This window comes from Vombatus ursinus, unplaced genomic scaffold (assembly GCF_900497805.2).
Source record: "Vombatus ursinus unplaced genomic scaffold, bare-nosed wombat genome assembly UNPS02009573.1, whole genome shotgun sequence".
Taxonomy (NCBI): Eukaryota; Metazoa; Chordata; class Mammalia; order Diprotodontia; family Vombatidae; genus Vombatus; species Vombatus ursinus.
This window is the reverse complement of record NW_020949351.1, coordinates 16,201,148-16,224,948: the sequence shown is the minus strand read 5'-3', so window position 1 is coordinate 16,224,948 and position 23,801 is coordinate 16,201,148. Positions and strand designations below refer to the sequence as shown.

The 23,801-nt window shown below is 35.0% G+C and overlaps 1 protein-coding gene across 1 annotated transcript in view; it reads left to right on the top strand.

The window, feature by feature from the left end:
* Positions 1 to 21,491, top strand: part of NETO1 (neuropilin and tolloid like 1) — a 194,458-nt gene extending 172,967 nt beyond the window's left edge. Inside the window, exons 8-11 of the mRNA XM_027852437.1 lie at positions 15,470 to 15,583; positions 18,790 to 19,348; positions 20,479 to 20,553; positions 21,409 to 21,491. Coding sequence (XP_027708238.1) covers positions 15,470 to 15,583; positions 18,790 to 19,348; positions 20,479 to 20,539 — 734 coding nt within the window. The 3' untranslated portion in view covers positions 20,540 to 20,553; positions 21,409 to 21,491. The remainder of the gene's footprint in view (positions 1 to 15,469; positions 15,584 to 18,789; positions 19,349 to 20,478; positions 20,554 to 21,408) is intronic.
* Positions 21,492 to 23,801: the final 2,310 nt, after the last annotated feature.

The following is a 23,801-nucleotide window of genomic DNA, read 5'->3' as shown; positions in this document are numbered from 1 at the left end:
AAAGCTATAATGATATCTTGGCTCTAAGACCTTGCCTCCTGAGTGTGTGAGTGTTCCATCTGGTTGTCCTGAGGCTCTCTCATCAGTGCTATGCAGAAATCAAACTGGAAAAGTAAATATCCCCTTACAGTTAAAAAGGACTGGCAATACAAACTATGTTTAGTCATTCTTGGTTTCAAGAAATTCATCTTCACTTGCCTTTGTACTATATCCATGGAAGATATGATTTCATTAATGGACTTATGACCTGTGATTTCATTAAAATAAGAAATTTTTGGATGAAGAAACATCCCATATAAATTCAGGTCAGCACATTCTTAGCAATTTATACTTTTAGAGAATTGCCTAGAGTATCAGTTTTCAAACTGTTTGGTCTTAGAATGACCCCTTTACTCTCTTCCAAGTTTTTAAGGACCTCAAAGGACCTTTTACTGAAATGAATTACATCTATTGATATAATTATTAACTATTACATCTACATCTTCAAAGTTAAAACTAATAAAACTTTAAAATATTTATTAGTTAATTTAAAATATTAATAAACCCATTGCATGTTAACATAATATTTTATAAAAATATATTTTTCAAAGCAGAAAAAATAGCTATTTACATTGTTTTATGTATTTTTGCAGATGTTTTTAATTTCTGGCTTAATATAAAACAGTTGGATTTTCATATTTGTTTCTGTAATCAATCTGTTGCAATGTTTTTACAATTATTTTGAAGTATATGAAGAAAATCTGATTTCATAAAAATATATAACTGGAAAAGGGAAGAGTATTTCAATATGCAAAAATGTCTTCCTATTATTACAAAAATAGTTTTGAATTTATATACCCTGTGAAATGGGTATGCCCAGGGGTCTTTAGCCCACACCTGGAGAGCCACAAGCCTAGATTACTAAGAGACTAAATGACTTATCCAGGGTCACATATGAACTCAAGGCTTCATGTTTTTGAGAATGGCTCTTCACTATACCATAATACTTCTTTATTATTACTATGTGCATGATTTTATACAAACAAATCAGTTTAAAAAGAGAATCACTTTTTTTTGGTAATTTAGAAGGGATCTATGCATCATGTAGTTTACTTTCATCTGTTCCCTATCCATTATGCAGATGGAAAAAATGAGACTCAAATTTAGAGGTTAGCTAAAATAAGAAAATGATTGTAATAATTAGTAATAGGCCATAACCACACTGCCCAACATGTGACTCTAAGTACTGAGGTGGGGTAACAAAGGGCCCTGTTGTGGCTGGCATTTTACAATACTAGTACCTAATTTTAGCCCAATGTACGCATCATCACAAATTCTAGTTATTAAAGTTTGTAGCATGGATTTTATTATTATGAATTGGATTAATGTATTCAATTATTTTTATAGAATACCTATAAAGAGCGATTAAGGGGAGAGGTCCTATGCCCTGAGCTGAGTCAATACCTTTAAGTAGTATGATAAGTATTAGCTGTATTCAATTAATTCAAGAAACTATTTCATAGCCATTAGTTAGCAAATAATTACCAAACCCATATTATGTGCTTAGCACTATACTATCATTTGTGAGTAATTCAAAGGTCCCTGCTCTCAAAGAACTTATAATCCATTTCAGAATAGTAAAAGGAACAAATGCAAAAAAAAAGAAAAAAATCAGGAAGCTATCAAAGGCCAAACTCTGCCCCAGACTATAAACGCAATTGGAGTTCTGGAACAACAAAAATCAATTGGAAATGAAGTAACCAGAGGAAGCTTCCTGGAGAAGATAGGGTTTGAGTAGGCCTTAAAAAATAGGTAAGAATTAATTAGGTGAAGGGAAAGAGAGAAGCCATGGCATTATAAACAAGAATTCAAACCTAAAAATGGGTGGGGCAGAAGAACAAATCAGAGGCTATCTACTAGGAATTAGTAGGAAATATGGTAGAATTGGTAGAATACAGCCAAGATTTGGCAGACTTTGAAAGTCAGTCATTTTTTTTTTTCAGAAGTAGAGAATGACTGCAAGTTGTGAAACAGGGGACTGGAGAAATTATACTCTACCTTGTGAACTAGTCACTATCTGAATGATACTTTCTCTGTACCCAGAAGTATTCGAAATTATAAAACTGAGAAGATTGAGGCATAGATCTGATAATCTAATCCTGTATTATATTCTCATTTTAATCTGGTAGGTATTAGTTGGTTATAAACAAAGATTTCAGTTAATCCAGAGGAGTATATATTCTCCAGTAATCAGAAAATTCCTTACCTATTGCAATTATTTTGTTTATAAGACAACTCATAAAATTTAGCCAGCTCCACAAGGAAAAGGATTAAGAGGACAGGAGCTTGGGCATGCAATAACCGGAAATAACTGGGCAAGAGTGATTTCCATTATTTTATATTTAATATAATCATCAAACATAAATGAATGTCTTCAGGGTATGGAATATTAACTGAACTCTGAAGTATCTTTCCCATACTACCAGTCAATTCTCTACCATTTTAGAATAAATTTTATAATGTTTAGTAAGCTAATATAACAAATTTTTAATTAACACAATGGATTTTCATTTATTTTAAAAATAAACTGAGCAAAGAGTATTTGTGCTTAGAGAGTTGGCATAGTAATGTAACATTCATTTTGAAGATATCCATACTTATAAATATCTGTTTATGTCTATTCATGAGGTAAGAGTGAGGAATGACCAGAAGATAGCCAGTGTTCCAATAAGATTCTTCACAATGTCAGAAAAAAATGAGGAAGGCCTACAATATGTTGAGTAGACTTCATCTGGTGAACTTGTGAGAGTACATGGACTAAAGTCATACAGGCTGGCAGGCATGGATGGATTGGGCCTGCATACTTGGAGGAAACTCTAGAAATGATCAGGTCACAGTTATTTTACTAACTTTTATTAAGATGGGTGCCACATCTAACTGATGAATAACTGCCATTTCAGAGTCATTAAAGTTTATTGGATAATTAAATATTTTTGTACATGTCCCAAAGTTGAAAATATGCATTAAATTCATTCCAACATGCTAGGTAAAAACTGTTCTTAGTATACAAATTATGACAACATTCATTATTTGCTCAATAGACCATAGCGATTCTGAAAAAGCCATTATGGCAGATTATGGAAATACTGATTTAGCCTCTTATTAAAATGCTGAATTTTTAAATGATGTATGGAGTCATTAAGTTCTGCAGTATAAATCTTTTACACTGTTTGTTCTTGGTGAACAAATTACTGGCCCAATAGAGTGTTGTAATTTGACTTTTTTTTTTCAACATAGTTGTTCCCACACTTCCTTTCTTGAGTACTATAACCTACACAGAGTTGAGGAATGGAAAAATTGTTTGGATAATTCAGGGAGGAAAATGTTCACTTGCTTGAAAAACTTAGTTAATTATCTGAAGTGATTTTTTTAAAGCTAGCATTTTCCCTTAATAATTCTGCTAATGAACTTTATGTAGCAGATTAGTTTACTCAAAAATGAGTATCAGAATCATTTTAAGCAAATAAAATTATATTTTGAATAGTCAAGAGAAGGTGACTATGTAAAGAATGTTTGCAGTATAAACCAAATAGTAGGGAATAATGTGAACACAGTGCCAAGTATTGTTATGGGACTATATTCATGGGGAGAATTTAGGATAAGAAGGAGAAAGAACTAATAATAGGGGTATCAAGTAAAGCCTGGTGGACTAATGACAGCTATAGGATTTGTTCAATCGGTCAATCAACCAATAAAAAAGTTATTAAGCACTTATGCAATGCAAGGCACTGTGCTAAGCACTGAGAATACAAAAAGAGGTAAAAGTCTAAAGGGGGAGACAGTATGCTAATAAACATATACAAAATGAGCTATAAACCAGATAATTAGGAAATAATTAAAAGAGGAAAGGTATTAGAATTAAGAGGGGTTGAAGAAATCTTTCTGTAGAAGGCGGGACTTTAGTTGGGACTTAATGGACGCAAAGGAGATCGGTAGTCAGAGAGGAGGAGGGAGAGTGTTCCAGGCATGAAAGTCAGCTAGAGGAAATACCTGGAGCCAAGAGATGGCTGTTCATGTAACTGCCTGGAGGCCAATGTCACTGGAGCAAAGAGAACGAGTTGGGGAGTAAGGTATAAGAAGACTAGAAACATAGGAGGGTTCTAGGTTATAGTCTTTGAATGCTAAACAGAGCATTTTCTATTTACTTCGGGAGGAAATAAGGAGCCACTGACGGTTATTGGGAGGGCATGTGTGACATGATCGGACCTTCATTTAGGAAAATGACCTTAATGGTTGAATGGTGAATGGTGAATGGTGAATGGTGAATGGATTGGAGTGGGGAGAGATTTGAGTCAGGCACTCACCAGCAGCTCTTTCAATAATCATGGCATGAGGTGATAAAGGCCTGCGCTATAGCAGTGGCAGTGTCAGAGGAGAGAAGAGGGTGTATTCAAGAGATGTTGCAAATTTGAAATCAGCAGGCCTTGGTAATAGTTTGGCTATGGGGCTTGAGAGAAAGTGAAGAGTACAGGATGACTCTTAGCTTGTGAACCTGAGGGACTGAAAGGATGGGGATGCCCTCCCTATTAGGGAAGAGGGGTGGAAAGGGGCAAGGTTTAGTGGACCACAGAGTGATAACTAAAAATATTTGCATCTGAGCCAAGCATCACCAAAGCTATCTGGAACAAATGTCAAGAAAGGCATTCTCAGTTAGGGGTGGGATGGGGTTGCAGACAAGACCTCAGGTCACTGGGGAAGCTACTGCTGATAGAGCTGCAGACCCCTTAACCTCCATAAAAGAGAACTATTTGGTAATTTGCTATTTGACTTACCTTTACACCTAGCTTTGTTTTGTCTTTTTTTTTTTCATCTGGACCTATGATTATATTAGTGTGGTAAATGTAACACTGCTGTTTAAATCAGAGGTAGGATTTTAGTTTGGGTCATCCTGACTCCAATGCCATCCCTCTATCCATCATGCCACATTATCTCTCTAGTACCTATTATATAATGTGTTTGTTTGTTTTCCCCCACATTTGACATCAAAGAAGCCTGATTATGAGGAAATAAGGGAATGACATGATAATCTTTATAGAAAATGGATGGTTTTTTTTTTAAGGTGGGGAGGCTAGAAATTGCTTGAAGCCAAGGCCAAAAAATCTTCCAAGTGTAATGTTATAGCTTACCCTAGGTAACAAATGAAGCTTCATTCAAATCTTATTAAAATTGAGGCAGAGCTCAGATAGAGTTAAATGAAGCCCAAATTCCATAGATTCACAGACTGCCCAAATTGAAAGCAACCTCAGAGACCTCCTTGTCCTAACAATGAAGGAAACAGTACCCAAACTTAGCATGAGATCCTGTTCCCCCAGGTGCAGCCTGCTCCTACTTTCACTCTCATCAACCTGTCCTCAGCTATGGCTATCAATAGAGCTCTCTCTCTCTGTCTCTGTTTCTGTCTCTCTGTCTCTGTCTCTGTCTCTCTCTTTCTCTCTTTCTCACACACACACACACACTCAGACACACACACAAACACACACTGCCACCACCACCATCACCACCACCAGCCCTTGCCATTGCATTTCTTCTTAGAGAACCCCAACATTTTGCCAGCCATGTCTTCAATTTCTTACTGTAGGACAAAGTCCCAATTTCATTTAATATAATCCAACTGTTAAAACCTTGAGTTCTTTTTTAATTGAACTGTTTTTATCCTCATTTCCCCTCATTTTATACCTGTTTAGCTGATATTAAAACACACTCACAGTCAAAAAAATAAGTACAGCATTTTGCATCCATTAAATTGTGTTCTTTTTTCTCCAGACAATGGAAATCTTTTTGTCACCCAAATCAACAAGCATATACTATGTGACTACTGAAGATATAAAGACAAAAACAAAAGATACCTTTTTATGTAAGGTAGGGAGATAAAATATTACACTGATGACTAAATACAAGATATGAATTAAACAACTGTAAGTTAATTTCATTGTGGAGATGGCACTAATGCTTGAGAGTGATGAGGAAGGGCTTCATGTATGAGATGAACCCTCAGCTGAATTTTGTAAAGAAGCTTAGCATTCTAAGGGGACATGGTCAGGAGGGAGAGCAATTCAAGCATCGGTCCTGCCACTTAATACTCAGGCAAATCTCTTAGCCTCTCTGCATCTCTACTTCTTCAACATCTATGTGGCACTATGTATAGAACTCTAGTCAGAGTTATGAAGACCTGAGTTCAAATCCAACCTCAGACATTTACTAGCTATTAGAACCATGGAAAGACATTTAACCTCTTTGTCTCAGTTTCCTCAACTGTAAAATCAGAATAATAATAGCATCTGCCTCACAAGATATTTGTGAGGATCAAATGAGATTTCATATATATATATGTGTGTGTAAATATATATATATACATATATATGTATATATATACATATATATATATATATACATGTTGGCACAAGACACAAACTATGTAGATGTTTATTCTGTTACTTTCTTATCTGTAAAATGAGATGTTTGGACTAGGAAGACAGGAAGGAAATGATAATGCTTTTTAGAAGAGGGTCAAGGACACCCACAGTTAAAAGTCATGACCTGGATAAAGACACAGCAGAGAGGACAGAAAAGACCCAATCAGATAGCTAGGAAAGCAACAAGGAGATATTAGTATCATAAAAACCTACAGAGAAAAGAATGATCAACTGTCAAAGGCTTCAGAGAACAAGAAGGGTGAGGATTGAGAAGAGGTCACTGTTCTTTTTTAATAGAGAGATCATTGATAACTTTAGAGAGATCAATTTCTGTTGAAAGATGAGGATGGAGGAAGCAGAGTCAAGATGGTGGAGTAAAGGGAGGGACTCACCTATGCTCTCCCCCAAACCCCTCCAAATACCTTTAAATAATGGCTCTAAGCAAATTCTAGAGTGGCAGAACCCACAAAATGATAGAGTGAAACAATTTTTCAGCCCAAGACAACTTAGAAGGTTGACAGGAAGGATTTGTTGCTTCAGGGTGAGAAAAGAGGGCAGTCAAGCACAGACCACAACAGAACAGACCTGGCCCCAGCAAACCAGGAGCAGGCCTTGAGGTATCTGAATCAGTGTCAGCAGTAATGGTTTCCAGAGCTCTCAGCTCTCAGTTCACAGACTCAAAGACAACTTAGATGGTCAGTAGGAAAGGTCCACTGTACCACCGTAAGAGTAGAACACAGTCCAAGTCAGACCATGCCAGTGGAGAATGGGCCCAGGAAACCAAGAGCAGGTCTTGGAAGCCACTGAATCAGCAGCAGTAGCAACTGCTTCTGGAGCTCTCAACCTCCACACAGTAAGGGGGTTGAACAACTAGTCAGAAGGATATTACACAGGTCTCTTTACTGGAACTGGGGGCAGGACTCTGTTGCTTTGCCCATACTTGGATGGGGGATGCAGTCCTAGGAGTCATTCCTAGGGCAAAGAGGAGAACTAGTACACCAAACTTGTAGCTATCATGAAGCAGGGACCCTTTTCACAGTTCCAGGAGAGAAAGGAGTCCTTGTGGTCAATCATAGACCAGAGGACTGGCCAGAAGAGAAGTAAATACCTTTCCTTAGATCATAGAACTTTGGAAGAACTGAAAACTTACAAATCCCTAGAAGTACCTCTGAAAATGGCTACACAAAACCCCTGAACCTTAGGACAGTGCACCCTCCACACTGGAAGTAGATCCCTACTTTAACAAAGAGTTAAAAGTCAAGTAATGGGCTGGGGAAGTGAGCAAACAGCAGAAAAAAAATCTGAGCATAGAAGGTTACTATGGTGACAAAGAAGATCCTTGAATCTGATCATAGAAAGTTACTATGGTGACAAAGAAGATCAAAACACACACTCAGAAGAAGACAAAAAAGTCAAAGCTCCTACGTCGAAAGCCTCCAAGAAAAATATGAATTTGTCTATGCCCATGAAAGAGCTCAAAAAGGATTTTGAAAATCAATTTAGAGAGGTGGAGGAAAAATTGGGAAGAGAAATGAGAGTAATGAAAGAAAATTCATGAAAAAAGAATCAATATTTTAGTAGAGGAGACACTTAAAATGTTGAAGAAAATAACACCTTAAAAAGCAGACTAGGCCAAATGAAAAAGGGGGGGGACAGGTGTGAGTTGGATATGAATGGATGATATCTGAAAAATAAAACTAAGGAGTGAGAGAGAGGAATGTGCTAGGAGAAAGGAAAAGGGAGAGGAAGAATGGAGTAAATTACCTGACATAAAAGAGGTAAGAAAAAGCTTTTAGTGGAGGAGAAGGTGGGATGAGGGGAAATGAGTGAAACTTACTCTCATCAGAATTGACTCAAAGAGGGAATAACATACATACTCAATTGGGTATAGAAATCTATCTTTCCCTACAAGAAAGTAGGAGGGGAAGGGGATAAAACAAGGGGGGGAGTAGTAGAAGGGAGGGCAGATTGGGGGAGGGAGAAGTGAAAAACAAAACAATTTTGAGGAGGGACAAGATGAAAGGAGAGAGACAATAGAATAAATGGGGGTGGAGAATAGAATGCAAGGAAATACAGTTGGCAATGGTAATTGTGGAAAAAACTGAAGCAAGTTTCACTGATAAAGGCCTTTTTTCTCAAAGATATAGAGTACTGAGTCAAATTTATAAAAGTAAGAGCCATCTCAAATGATAAATGATCAAATGATATGAACAATTTTCAGATGAGGTAATCAAAGCTACCAAGAATCATATGAAAAATGTTCTAATTCACTCTTTATTGGAGAAATGCAAATTAAAACAATTCTGAGGTACTACCTCATACTTATTAGATTGGCTAATAAGACAGAGAAGAAAAATGTCCAATGTTGAAGGGAAAATGAGGAAAATGAGAAATTAGTGCCTGGTTGGTGGAGTTGTGAACTGATTAAACCATTCTGTAGAGCAATTTAGAACTGTGCCCAAAAGGCTATAAAACTATGCATACCCTTTGACCTATCAATACCTCTACTATGTCTGTACCCCAAAAGAGATAAACAAAAGAGAACTAATATGTACAAAAAATTTACAGCAGCTCTTTTCTGGTGGCAAAGAATTGGAAATTGAGGAGATGCCCATCAATTGGGGAATGACTGAACAAATTGTGCTATGTGATTGTGGTGGAATACTTTTATGCTATAAGAAGTTCTGAGCAGGATACTCATAGGAAAACCTGGAAAGACTTACATGGGCTGATACAAATTGAAATGTACTGTTTTTATAGGGCTGGGGAACCTGGGGACTGGAGGCCGCATGTGGCCTTCTAGTCCTTGGATGCAGCCTTTTGACTAAGTCTAAGTTTTACAGAATAAATCCTTTTATTAAGGGGATTTGTTCTGTAAAGTTTGGATTCAGTCAAAGGACCTCACTTGAGGACTCAGAGAGCTACATGTAGTCTCCAGGCTACAAGTTTCCTACCCCTGGTACAAAGTAAGAGCAATATTGTGCAATGATCAACTGTGAATGATGAGCTAGATGCTCTCAGAAAAACTTGGGAAGACTTGCATAGACTGATGCAAAGTGAAATGTACCATGTACAAAGTAACAGCAATATCGTAAGATGATAAGCTGCGAATGACTTAGCTATTCTCAGCAATACAATGATCTAAGATAATTCTAAAGGACTTATGATGAAAAATGCTATCCATCCCCAGAGAAAGAACTGATGATGTCTGATTACAGATTGCAGCATTTTTTTTTTTACTTTATTTTTCTTGAAGTTTTTTTTTTTTTTTTGTCTATGCTTTCTTTTACAACATAACTATTATGGAAGTGTTTTGCATGGCTATACATGTACAACCTATATCAAATTGCTTGCCTTCTCAGTGAGTTGTTATGGGGAGGGAGGAAGGAAGAGAATTTGGGACTCAAAGTTTTAAAATGAATGTTAAAAATCGTTTTTACGTGTAACTGGGGAAAAATAAAATAAGAATACTGACTAAGAAAGATGAGGTTGAAAGTCAAACTACATATATGTAATGATAAAGTAACAAGGAAAGATAATATAGCAACTGATTATATATAGCTTTTTCAGGGAGTTGATACATGAAAAAGAGATGAAATATAGGATATGGTCCAATTAAGTAGATTTTTGTTTGTTTTGTTTTATAGGGTGAGGGATGGCACGGGAATAATTATAAATAGCAGTGAACAGTCAGTAGAAAGGGAGAGACTAAAAATTAGTGAGAGAAATGATATAAGGGGTAATCAATTTGGAAAGACAGGATTGAATGGGATCAAAGGTGCATGTAGAGAGGTTACCCTTGGGAAGGAGGAGGGACATTTCTTTGTGGGAGACAAATGATGTAGGCGATAGTGGAGGAAGATAACTGAGTAATTATAAGAGGGGAGAAGACAAAGCTGTAGTTGAATGGCCTTGATATTTGCAGTGAAGACTAGGTCCTCAGCTAATACAGTAGGGGAAAGAAGGTACTATGAAAGGCCTGAGGAGGGACAAAAAGATTTGGAATAGCCACTCTAGTAAATGGATGTCTTGTGACAGTTTTCTAGTGGGAGTCACTCTTGGAAGCACAGAAGTTCCCCTTTTAACCCTCACTTTCTAGGACTGGGCTTATAGTGCCCAAGACTCTACCAGAGGTACAATTGTTAAAAAAGGAAAATTCCTGTCTGAGGACCAGATATATGTCTGAGGCAAGGTCCATTGGCCAATCAGAGTTGTCAGGAAAAACAAGTCTCTTAATGAGTCCCGTTGTTATGATTAATATGTCATAACAGTGAAGGCCAGTTCAATATTCAAATTTTATTAACAAATAAGAGAAGAGTGGAAATAATATATGTCATACATAAATGTATTAACATGGAATAAAAATCACTTAAAGGTGGCATTTCACTGGAGATCACTGAGACTCTGGTACACTCAAGTATTCCATTCAGGTACTAAGGCTTGTTTCCACATGAGCAGCATGCTTCCAGGGAGTAGAGATATTTTCCCAGGGAGGAGATATACACTACCAGGCACAAGAGATATACTCCAAAGTACCTTTCTAAGAGTAAGATACTTAAACCCTGATCTTGGTGGCCACCTGGAGCTGGCTGAATTGTATGTCAAGGTTCAGGGCACAAAGGGAATTTTTGAGGTACACAAGTGCAGAGGTGGGAGGTGAGATAAACTGGTATTTGGCAAGATATTATTTTGGAAATACTGTATTGACCCTAAAATATTACTGTCAGTATTTTCCCATGGCCTAATGTTATAGCACTGGTTTCCAGGCATAGATTTTATTAACTACATCCTCCCTTAAGAAGAGACTTCATGGTGGTCTAAACACATTTTCTTACAACAATGGAATAATGGAATGAATTAGGGAAATGTAAAAAGGATTGCCGTTCTTTTGTGAGAACCTAATTAAGTTTTTGTAACATAAGTTTGAAGTGCATCCAGTCAGCATAGCTTTGTGATTTTCTTTAGATTCATTGAGCAGCAGGTGGATAGCCCCAGTCCATGACATGTTACCTAGCCTACCTCTGAATTTTTTGAAATATATTTCCTAAAGTATACTACACATGTAAGACTATCTATCATCACAACAATAGCCATCCTCTATGCTAATTCTCTGACCCTTACTAGGAACTAATTATCCAATTCCTATACCTTACAGCTCAACATATAGTATTTTGTTGATGCTATATAGCCTTTTTTTTCTCCCTCTTTTCATCTACATTTAAGTCTTCTTGGTCATGGCCTCCCTCAGGCTTGTAACTATCTGCCCCTTTTACTTAGTCTATTCCTCTTCAATTAATCAGTCACAATTTAATAAGCACCAACATGTTCCAGGCACTGTGCTAACCACAGGGATTACCAAAAAAAAAAGGCAAAAGACAGTCCCCTGACCTCAAGAACTTTCCCATCTAATTGGGAAGATGACATGCAAACAAATATGTACAAAGCAAGCTATATACAGGATGAATAGGAAATTCTTAAGAAAAGGGAGACACTGGAATTAAGGGGTGGTTGGGGAAAGCGTGCTGTAGAAGGTAATTTTATTTGGAATCTAAAGGATGACAAGGAGGTTGGCACTTGGAGCAGAGAAATGAGAGCATTACAGGCATGGGGGTCAGCCAGAGAAAATGCACAAAGCTTATGCAGTACCTTGTTTGTAGAATAACTAGAAGGTGAATAGCACTGGATAAAAGAGTTCCTAGCAGGGAGTAAGGTGTAACAAGATTGGAAAGGTGGGAGAAGGCTAAGTTATGAAGTACTTTAAATGTAAAACAAAACTTTTTTGTATTTGATCCTGGAGATAATAGGGAGCCACTGGAATTTATTGTGTTGGGGGTGTTTTTAAATTGCATTTAAAAAATCACTTTATTGACTAAATAGAGAATGGATTGGAAGGAGAAGAGACTTAAGGCAAGCATACCTACCTGGTGGCTATTACAATAACCCAGCAATGAGGGGATGAGGGCCTGCACTTGATTGGAGGCAGTATCAGAGGAGGGAAGGGGCACATTTGAGATATATGTTAGAAAGTTAAGGACTTGTCAATAGATTAGATATAAAGGGCTGAGAGATCATGAAGAGAAGAGGAAAATTCTTAGATTGGGAGCCTGACAGCCTGGGAGGATTGTATTGCCCTCTATAATAATAGGAAAGATCTGGGGAGGGAGGTTTAAGTGGAAAGATAAAGAGTTCAGTTTTTTTTTTTTTAACATATTTTGGTCAAGATATATACTAGACATCCAGTTCTAAATGCCTGAAAAGTCTTAAAAATAGTTGAAGATTCAAGATTGGGGAAATTTGAGAATATAGAGATTCTCAAATCTCTATAGAGATGTAATTAAATCTGTTGGAGCTAATGAGTTCACCAAATGAGGTAGTTTAGAGGGAGAAGAGAAGATTCCTCAAGACAGAATCCTGAGGGAAACTTATACTTTTAGAGGGTATTTTTATGTATGAGTATTGAACAAAGGAAACTGAAGAATTGTCAAATAGAAATGAGGAGAACCGGGAGAGTAGAGTGTCCTAAAAACCTAGAGAGAAAATAGTATCACGGAGGAGAGGGTGATTAACAGTGTCAAAGGCTACAGAGAAGTCAAGGAGAATGAGAATGGAGAAAATGACATTAGATTTGTCAACTAAGAGATTATTAGTAACTTTGAAAAGAGCAGTTTCAGTGGAATGATGAGTTAATAATATATATATATAATATATAATATATAATATGTAATATATAATATAGTTTTTTCATTTTCATTTCTGATAGGCATGGAGGCAGGGCAGATAAACTTTCAACCAAAAAAGTCTTTGTTAACAGAAATTAACTTCTGCATTCCAGTCACATGATCCACTGCAGCCTCATTTTATAAGACAGATTGTTGTGGTAGGAGTGAAGTTTGGGAGGGACTAGTTAGTTATATATATATATATATATATATATGCAGCTAGTTAATTATATACCCTATTTCAAATAACTAAAAAGCCATGAGCCATAAGTCAATACTTATGATATTGCCAATTATAACTAAGCAGGTAGGTTCCTAACAATAATGCTTTTGTCAACAGATTAAAAGAAGTTAGAAAAAGGGAAAGATTTGAGCACAGAATTCAAAACTTGTTTCTTTGATACAGAAGGCACTTTACTAGGCAGCAAAGAACATGAGTTTGGTTATGCACATCTTGAATTTGAGGTGCTAGTGAGACAACTAAGTAGAGATGTCCAGCAAATAGTTGCAAATAAAGGACTGGAGCTCATAGGAGATGTTGTAGCTATAGATATAGATTTAAGAATTAGCTGACTATCAGTGTTAATGGAAGTTGAACAGAGTGAGATTACAAATGGGGAGAGGAGAGAAGAGAAAAGAAGGGAGGATCGAGGAGTAGGGAGAGGGAAAGAGAAGGGCAGGGAAGAAGAGTTACTGAACAATAATTTATTAAATGGTTACTATGTATGTATGTGCTAAGATCTGCAAATACTGCAAAGAAAGACAAATATACAGTACCTGCCCTCTAAGAGCTCACATTGTAATGAAACAGAGGGGAAATAAGGAAAGAGGAGAATAAGGGAATAGAGAGGAAGGGAAAGGATAAAACTTTAAGTTATTTTCGCTACCTTTTGGGATGTGATAAAGAAGAGAAGCTAATGAAAGAAACAAAGAAAGAATTGTCAAAAGAGTTAGAAAGAATTCAAAATGGAGTTGTCAAAGAACCCAAGTGCTGAAAAAAATATCAGGTAAAGGTGACAGTTGATGATAATTGCTACAGAAATTTCAAGTAAAATCAGGACCAAAATGAGGGCATTGTATTGATCTCTTAAGATGTCATTAGGAGAGAATTATGTTAAGATGAGACCTGAGTATGTATGTACGTAGAAGGGAATGAGTAATTAAAATGGGAAAAGATAAAGATGTCAAAGGAGATTGATAGAGAAAATTGAAAGTTAAAAAAGAAACTAGTCAATGCTAACCAGTAAACTTTTCCTAATCTAGATAATAGCATGTAAATCTTAAATATTATAGTACTTTACATAAAAAACTGATTTTTCAACCTGTTGAAAACTTAGATGATACTTATAACTTAGAATAGAGATTCTTAAACTCTTTCTAGTCACGACCCCTTCAGCAATTCTTAAACTGACCCCACAGTTTAAGAAGTGATGACTTAGATAAATGCTAGCTGCTCAGACTAGTTAAGTTTCTTACCTATTGTTAAAAGTAGAAAATGTCAGAAGTAAGGAAATGAATCCAGGTTTTCCTGACTCCGAGTCCAACACACAGTCCATGCTATCTGCTATACAATGGTGTCTGTCATAACTTTAATGATGGGAAAAGAAAAATTAAATTCTGATAACATAAAGATTATCTTAAGGAAATGTTAACACTTGAGGACTTTGACTTTCACTTGTACAACTTGTACAATTAAGTATGTGTACAACTAAGTCCCAAACTTTTTCTTCATGCTTAGAGTAAATTTCTAACAGAGCTAGTTTATTATTATTTATGAGTTATAGAAAAGTATACATGAGGACAATATCATGCATAAGGCATATATGAAGTGGGTTAATTTCTTAACATAGTGATCACATTGATGTAACTTATGTAATATATCAAAATCACATTTTCTTCACACCTTCTAATCCAGGTTCACTGATGTTTTCTAGTTTTTGCATTTCCAAAATAGAATTGTTTTATTCTCTAATTTAAACACTTAACTAAATTTAGATTTAAAGAAACATAGCAAATACATATAAAGTGTGCAATGTAAATTCTCTTGTATAGGCAATAATGATCTTTTCATGGTGGAAAACTTTCTGTAGACTATCTAGAGGTATTTCAGTTCTGCCTCTAACAAAAGAAATAATTACCACATTTGAACACTTATGAAAAACCCATGTCAGATCATTTATCTCAATTTAACAACAAATTATCATTCATATCTCTTTTTCCCCCTCAGGTCTAAGACGTGAGTGGCATATCATTGAACATCACTGATTTTTTTTTTATCTCTTTTCTTTACAATTTTAGCTCCATGTGAAGGCAATACATTTTTCTGCCATAGTAATATGTGTATTAATAACACATTGGTCTGCAATGGACTCCAGAACTGTGTGTATCCTTGGGATGAAAATCACTGTAAAGGTAATACTTAGACTTGAGTCTCTGGAATTTTTCACCTTTTTCCTAGTGATAAAGGAAAGATTATCCCAAGCTTCTGAGCAGCTTAAGCAAATTTTCCTAAATAGATAATGCAGGAAATCTTGTAAACTATATGTTTTATGGTTAGGGGTGTGTGTGTGTGTGTGTGTGTGTGTGTGTGTGTGTGTGTGTGTCCACGTGTGTGTGTGTGCACGTGTGTGTGTGCGCTTAGTGAGAATTTTATGTTGTCTTTGTTCAATTTCTGAAGTTCTCTATTTTCATTAATGTGCAGAGTAGCACATATGTATTCTTTAAGTATTTTCACTTTAACAGAACCTTTATGGCCATGAAGACACAAAATGAACCCTTTAATGTAGCCCATTACTCTTTAGTCTCCTTAATCCATGGCTGCATCTCTCATTAATTTCAGCTTGATTTCATTGGACCTTGTCCACAAACACTAAAGATTGAGCATCTCTGAGGAGCAGTTGGGCTTTCTGATGCTTCAGACTGCTTAACTCAATAAGCAAGTTATTCATCTCCCCTTCTAAGTGAACTGGCTGCCTGATTGCCCCCTATTTTGTGCGTGGGCAAAGGTTTGCCCCTGGAGCCAGGGAGATTTGGTTGGGTCCTGAAAGTAGCATGTTTAAGCTTACTCAGAAGTGCCAGATGAACTGTTTTATCAGGCTCCAACATTAAACAATTTGCTGAGGAGCATAGGCAAGCAAAGGGAAGCAAGTTAAAAACTCTTTCATGATTAAAGTTCAGCATTGCGTATTAAGGTGCTTACTTACTGTGAATGTAAGCAGAAATCCTCAGCCATAGGAACAGCAGTAATGGCTGCAGGCAGTCAATGAGAGACCCACATCTGACATGGATTCTTCTGAATAAATGTGTTCTTGAAATGAAAATCACTGTGAATGCAATTTGCAGTGTGGGTTGTGCGTATAAAGAAGAAGTTCTCTTTGATGTATCCTTTCAGAATTAGCATCTGTATGAGTATCTGTTGCATTCACATAGTACTTCAAGGTTTACTGAGCACTTTTCCTACATCAGCCCTCTGGGATAAATAGCATAAGTATGATTATCAGAATATTGCAGGTGAGGGCATTGAAACTCCAATAGATTAAGTGACTTCACCAAGATAGTAAAAGTTCAAGCCAAGATTTGAACCCAGTACTTTTCCCTTTATATTATGTTGCATAACAGTACTTCTCAAGAAAACTGAATCAGCCCATCACTTTTTGTTTGTTTGTTTTTATCTACTTTGTGTATGTTCCTATAAAGGCTGAATAGACAATTTAAGAAGTAATCAAGAAATATGCAAACCAGATGGATTATGAAACATCATGTAATTCTGCTGAATCCTACAAAATCCTCTGAAAAGCTAAGGCAAAATGGTGAAAAAAGAACAGAAGTTTTATGCACCTCAAAAAGCAACCATATACTCAAAAGATTGTGATATTCCATTCCCAAGTTAGCTGAAGCAGATGCAGCAGAACTATTTTTCTCTTTTTAAACAATATTCATTCTTTAAAGAAAGAAAGTATTAACTACAAGAAGTATGGCTTTTCCATTACGAGAAAGGCCCATTTCCTCCATTTTTTCATAGTCATGCAATAGGGAGAGTATATGATAGAATGAGTAAGTTCAGAGATCAGAGAAGAGGAAGTAAGATGGTTGTAGCTTTGGGATCTCAGGAACCTAATGATATCACTTTAATTTTGGGGAACTGACTCAGTGCCCAGTAGCTAACTTAAAAGCATCTTTGGAAGATCGTTCTCTGCCATCTAGGAGAAAAACAAAACAAAAAAACAAAAAAAACAAAACAAAAAATCTAGTGTGCTTTGTGATTTCCAAAGATATCAAAATATTTGAGAGATCCTGGGTATTAGACATATGGATATGTAGAAGTGTATATCCCAACTACAAACATAATGGGCAGAATTGCAAAACCAAAAAGTTGCCAAAGTACAGAAATAGATAAATGTCCTAGGGCAGGGTTTCCTCCAGTGAGTCAGTAAATAATAAACCAATTATTAAGCTTAGTAGTCAATTATTCAATGAACTCACCCCCTTCTCTCTATTTCTCTCTCCCTCTCCTTCCCTGAATTCTTTAGTTTCTCCTCTTTTCTCTCCTCTCTTTTCTTCTCCATTGTACTCCTTTCTTCAGAAAATCCACACTTTTTGAATCACATATATTCCAACAAAACAGAACACAATACAACATAACACAATACAACATATAATACAATATAAAATGATAAAAATTGCACCTACAATCTTTGTACAGAGTACCATATACTGGGGATACAAAGACAAAATGAAGGGGAAAAAAAGCATTCTCGCCTCCAAGGTGCTTACATACTACTGATAAGATAGAAATAAGTATGTACATAATTCAAGGAGGAAGGAGAGGGTACTAACAACTAAGGAAATGAAGAAAGACTTTCTATAGGAGGTGACTCAAACTCAAAGTTAAAGGAAGCTAGAGGTTCTGACAGATAGAAGTGAAGATATAGAAAACAAAGCAACCTCCTCTTCAAGTATCCCATCCAAACCCTCTCTTAGATAGTAATTGAAAGTTCAATGAAAATAGAAAACTTAGAAAATATTTAATAATCCATATGGATTTTTTCTACCTGTAAACAAACTTTTTTTTAATTTTTGGATTTATTTTTGGTTCAGAATATTGCTAATAATTCTGAACAGGTTACTAGTATTAGTTCAACTATAAAAATAATTCATTCTTAAGTAGCTACAAACTTCTTGCTATTCCATAGTTCTTAGTTATCAATAATAGGAATATAGGAAGGAAAAAATGAAATATTTAGAAGTATGTAGTTTCATCAGTACTCAGACTTCTTGGAGGTATGAGGGGTGGGAGATACTTTTTTTTTTAGTTATGAGTTAAAATAATATTTTAAGTCCTGAATTCAAAATCACAGAGTCTTTCACTGATCTTTTTTGAAGGAAATAAGGGAAAGGGAAGGAGGAAGAGAAAATAACTGAGACTTGAACCCTTCTGCTGATCAAGTTTGGATCAATATGTGTTGTTGTTCTTTTTGGTTTGTTTTTGTTTGTTTGTTTTTTACCTCCTGACAGTATGGGTCATGCTAAACTAGGCCTTTGAAAATAAGAATAAAACTGCTTAATTATTATAAATGTATATCTAATTTTATTTTTTTAAACTTCTCTCCAACATGCAGAAAAAAGAAAGACTAACCTACTGGACCAGCTTACCAATACCAGTGGGACTGTCATTGGGGTGACTTCCTGTATTGTGATCATCCTCATTATTATTTCTGTCATCGTACAGATCAAACAGCCTCGTAAAAAATTTGTCCAAAGGAAAGCAGAATTTGACCAGACAGTATTCCAGGAGGTATTTGAGCCTCCTCATTATGAGTTATGCACTCTTAGAGGGACAGGGGCTACAGCTGACTTTGCAGATGTGGCTGATGACTTTGAAAATTACCATAAACTGAGGAGGTCATCTTCTAAATGCATTCATGACCATCACTGTGGATCACAACTGTCTAGTACTAAAGGGAGCCGTAGTAACCTCAGCACAAGAGATGCTCCTCTCTTGGCAGAAATGCCACCCCAACCTGTCAAGCCCCTCATCCCACCCATGAACAGAAGAAATATTCTTGTCATGAAGCATAACTACTCACAAGATGCTGCAGAGGCATGTGACATAGATGAAATCGAAGAGGTGCCCACTACGAGTCACAGGCTGTCCAGACATGATAAATCTGTCCAGCGGTCAGTATCAATAGATTTTTTTGATGAAGACTATTCCATGAAGACTTAATTGCTCACAAAATAGTTTGTGTTCTTTTCTTTCATTTTTTTTCTATTAATAGTTGAGATTGTAGTGTCTTAATTTACTTTTCTTTACCCCTCTCTTTTCTGTCTTATTCATAATTCCCCTAACACTCATATATGTAATAGCACAGAGCAAGTATATGAAGTGCATATGTGTGTATACTTATGCATACATACATATTGTACATACAATATACCACAGATCCATATATTTTAATAAACCAAAGACCATTTTTAAAGATGATAAATGTGTAAACATATGCCTTTATACTTACCTATATGATGTATATTTTTATATTATTACATAGCATCCTCATATTTAAGGGGAATTTCTATAGATTGCTTACTACACTAATCAGAAGCAGTGTATTTTTATATATTTTAATAAATATAATAACTAGACATGTTAAACTTATTGATGAAATACCCATATTTCTGACATATTTTTAAATGGAAAGTTATTTATAACTATCTTTTTTCCCCAAGACATTTCATCATAATGTTTTGCATTGAAAAGAAACTGTTTTCCTCAGTGCTTGTCCAAAGAAAACATAAAGATAAATATTCAGACTATAAACCGAATTGCAGTGTTGATAGAATGCCAAATAGTTACTTATGAAAAATGTAGCAAGAAGAAGCAATAAAATTTGCTGGGTTTTTTAAATGTATAAGCTATTTTTTTCTTGTGTTATTACCTTCTAGAATACCTGGAAATAAGAACAAATAAAAGTTTATGAGAAAAAAACATTAACTGCTAGGAAGACATTTTCAAATTCTAAGCACTCTGAATCTTTTGTACTTATTTGTGTTTTGTCTTGCATGAGTTATGTAGGTTTATGTTTCTTTATACAATATTCCTATTTCCCCTATGAATTTATACCTTTTTTTTTAATGTCTAAGATATATCTTTAGTAATTTGGAAGGACTTTTGCATGCCAACAAAAATCTATTTGTTTATTTTGATTAAATTTTTCAGGGGTATTTTTAATTAAGTACATGTATATATGCATATATTTTGTGTGTATGCAAATATTATTTTGTTGAATGAAATAGCCATAACATTCCAGGTTCTGCCTCATTGGGTCTCTAAGCAAACATGAATCTGAATACAACACAACTAGGGTCTAAAAAGAGAACTCAAGGTAAGCAAATATACTCGATAACAAAAAAAAATACATTTGTTGTATTTTGTTTCTGTTGTGTTTTGTTTAAGCTGTCTGCTGGTTTAAGGAAATGTATTAGCTATTTATTACTCCTTGTTATATGTCCTTATTGATGCAACCATGTGGCTATCTGTGATAAAAGAAGACAGCTTTTCTTAAATTTATGTGTGACATCAAAACATCAAATTTACAAATATTTTAATCTTGTCACTCTCTCGAATATGAACCTTTGAGTGGAAAAGCTAGAATAATTTCTGATTGACAGACAAGATTTTGATTCTTTGTTTTGCTGGAGGATATGTTATCATCTTTGAAATGCTCCAAATCTTATCCCTCAAATGAGGAGAAAGACAGGGGCCTGGAAAATCCAAAAATGTCAGAATATGTATTAGATTGTTAATTTGTGCTGTATCATCTTTACAAATAGCCCACTTAGCTTCCATACCTATCATAAGATCAGATCAACAAAATCTGCACAGCCCGGTCAATTTAGAGATAATGAATGTTTTGCATGATACGTTGTTTGATTTTTACCAAAATAAAGTTCAGCATGCAATGCCAAAAATATGATATGTGTATATGAAATCAGGATAATATGGCATTTTACAAAGTACCAATTATCCACTTACACATTAATTTTGTCATGTAGGACCATGATGACCTTGATTTTGGATTTCAGTGGTCCAATTTTGATTTGTTTTCATATGCCATTTAATTTGCTCAACAGATCATTTTTCATCAAAATGTTTCAACACCCTCTGCCTGAAATAGCTGAATACATGTCAATGTCTGATTAATGCATTGATTGATATATATGTTTGTGTTTCTTCATAGGGAGAAAATGTTTTAACTCTGTTTTATTTTCAGAGAAGAACTATTTATACAAACATGGGGACTGTGAAAAGAAAATTCTGTAGTGAATTGTGAAAAGTGGACATGTTTCTAAATTCATTCCACTGCCTTTATCCAAACCTAAGAATTACAGACATTTGTTATTCCTTCGGCAAGACATCCCGCCTGCACAATGATATGTTTATTTTGTAATTTGGTTGCTGGCCACCAAGTGCTCCTTAGTTTTTAAATACATTTTGAGATTTACTGGAAACTTGAAGAAGAAATTAGTTCCTGATTAAGACTTTCCCTGCTTTGTTTTTCTTGTCAGTTTTATTTCATTCTATGTTGTTTTCTGTCTTTGTTAAATACTTGTATATGGTGTTATATATGGAAAACAAAATGATTTAAATGAATCTTGTGTTGTATATACATTGTTTTCATTATATAGACTGCTTGAAAATAGTACATCCCTGAGTGATTTTGAACATGCTACAGTGAAATGTGAAAATATCGACCATGGAAACACCAGCTAGAGGTTTTATGGACTTTAACCAGCTATTCTTATATCATGATCAAATGCAGCAAAAAAGTATTGAGTCAAATTATTAGATTGCAATAAGAAAAAAAAAGAAAAACAACTCTGATTTGTTTTGTCATTCCCTACCTTGACTTCCCAGTTCTTCAATTTCTTTTTTTTTTAATACAAAAGTAGATTCTAATTTTCAGGAACAGTTTGTTGAAATCAGATATTTAGCCATTTGTACACAAGTTAATAAAAAAAAATGTTTGTTGGATTAGCACCGAGCTAAATGGCTGAATTGACAGTTTGAGAAAATATTTTGCATGTCTGTACTGGATATTTGAGTTGGTAAATTATCCCTTTTATCCGATACATTGTAAAAAGCATGCATTCACAATTACTGCTCTTGCTGTTCCATTTCCTTGTGTCATATGCTTGCTACTTGTAATTTTTTTATATAAAGATACATAAAAATGTATAATAATTTCCTACCTTGAGTTTAGAAAAATGTTTTCTTTTACTGAAGTAATGCACTCTTACACATATTAATACACAATTTTCATGAAATCTTTCTACTTTTCTAATCTATAAAGCTTCCTTATTTGAGGCTTGATAAATGCCCCAAACATTTTGATTTCTTAAGTTTTAATAGATTATTATGTGCTTTGATGGCCCATCTTACCTCCAAAGACTCATTTTAAATTGGAAAATCTTTTTTTAATGTCTTTATGATAATAGAATCATTCATGATCCTAGACACATCAGCCTATATAAATAGTCTTATAGGTCATTTATCCCAACCCTAACTGAAGCATAAATCATGTCTAGAATGTGCTGGAAAACTGGTCATTTACTTTCTACTCAAAAATCTCCAAGCTGTTCATCCTTTTATTCACCACAGAAACAATTTTTGAGAAATAATTCCTTCTCACTTACTACTATGGAATTTCTTCCCTCACTTCCTATACCTTACCCCTGACTCCCCACCACCAAAAAAAAAAATCTTTAATAGTGGATGCTTATGTACATCAGATCAAAATGAAACCCAATTAGGCTCTTAACAAATACCTGTTTAATTACAAACAAAGGGTATTAATTTGCGTGATGGGCATCTGGGAAACATTATAAATAACCTTTTATTGGGAATGAGAGGAAGAAAATAAAGTAACTTATTTTCACTAAAATGTTCAGAGCTACAGAATCCTGCATGCTAAGATTGTCTTTTCCTTTTTGTTCAAACCATACAAATTGAAGAGAGACACTACAAAGGAAATAGATGTATTATGTGCATTTCTCTAGCTTTTTGCTTTAATTTCATGCATATTACCAAAAAAAAACTAAATAAAATTTTTAGGAGAGTAAAATAAGTTATTGGGATACCTGGGATATATTAATTCTGAGAAAGACTCTTTGGGAAAACATGTCATTTCTTGGAAATTTAAAAAAATAAACTAAGAATTTGATGAAAAGAGATATACTAGAAGAGAGATTGTTTCAGCATTTGTCATTCAAGAATGACCAAAAAAAATCACATGTAATGCCACATGTTTTATAAATGGCACTTGTGGTAAAATTTAATTTTCTTATTTAACTTGACTGGTTTCTTTATTGCTGGCCTTAGCTTGATGCCCTTCATTTTTAAATGAACATAGCTTGTAACTATTTTACAGGATTGTTAAGTTTCCTTTTATTTTCACTTTCTTCACTGAAAAGTTTATAGTGTATCTGTCCTTAAATTAATTTGTTATTATAAAGCAAAGTAAACATTTCTGATCATGTGTGAGAAATTTCAGGAAGACTATAAAACCCAAATTGATACTTCTGATATTGAAGAGGAAAAGAGAATTCTCAGTTTGATTTGATTCAATTTTTA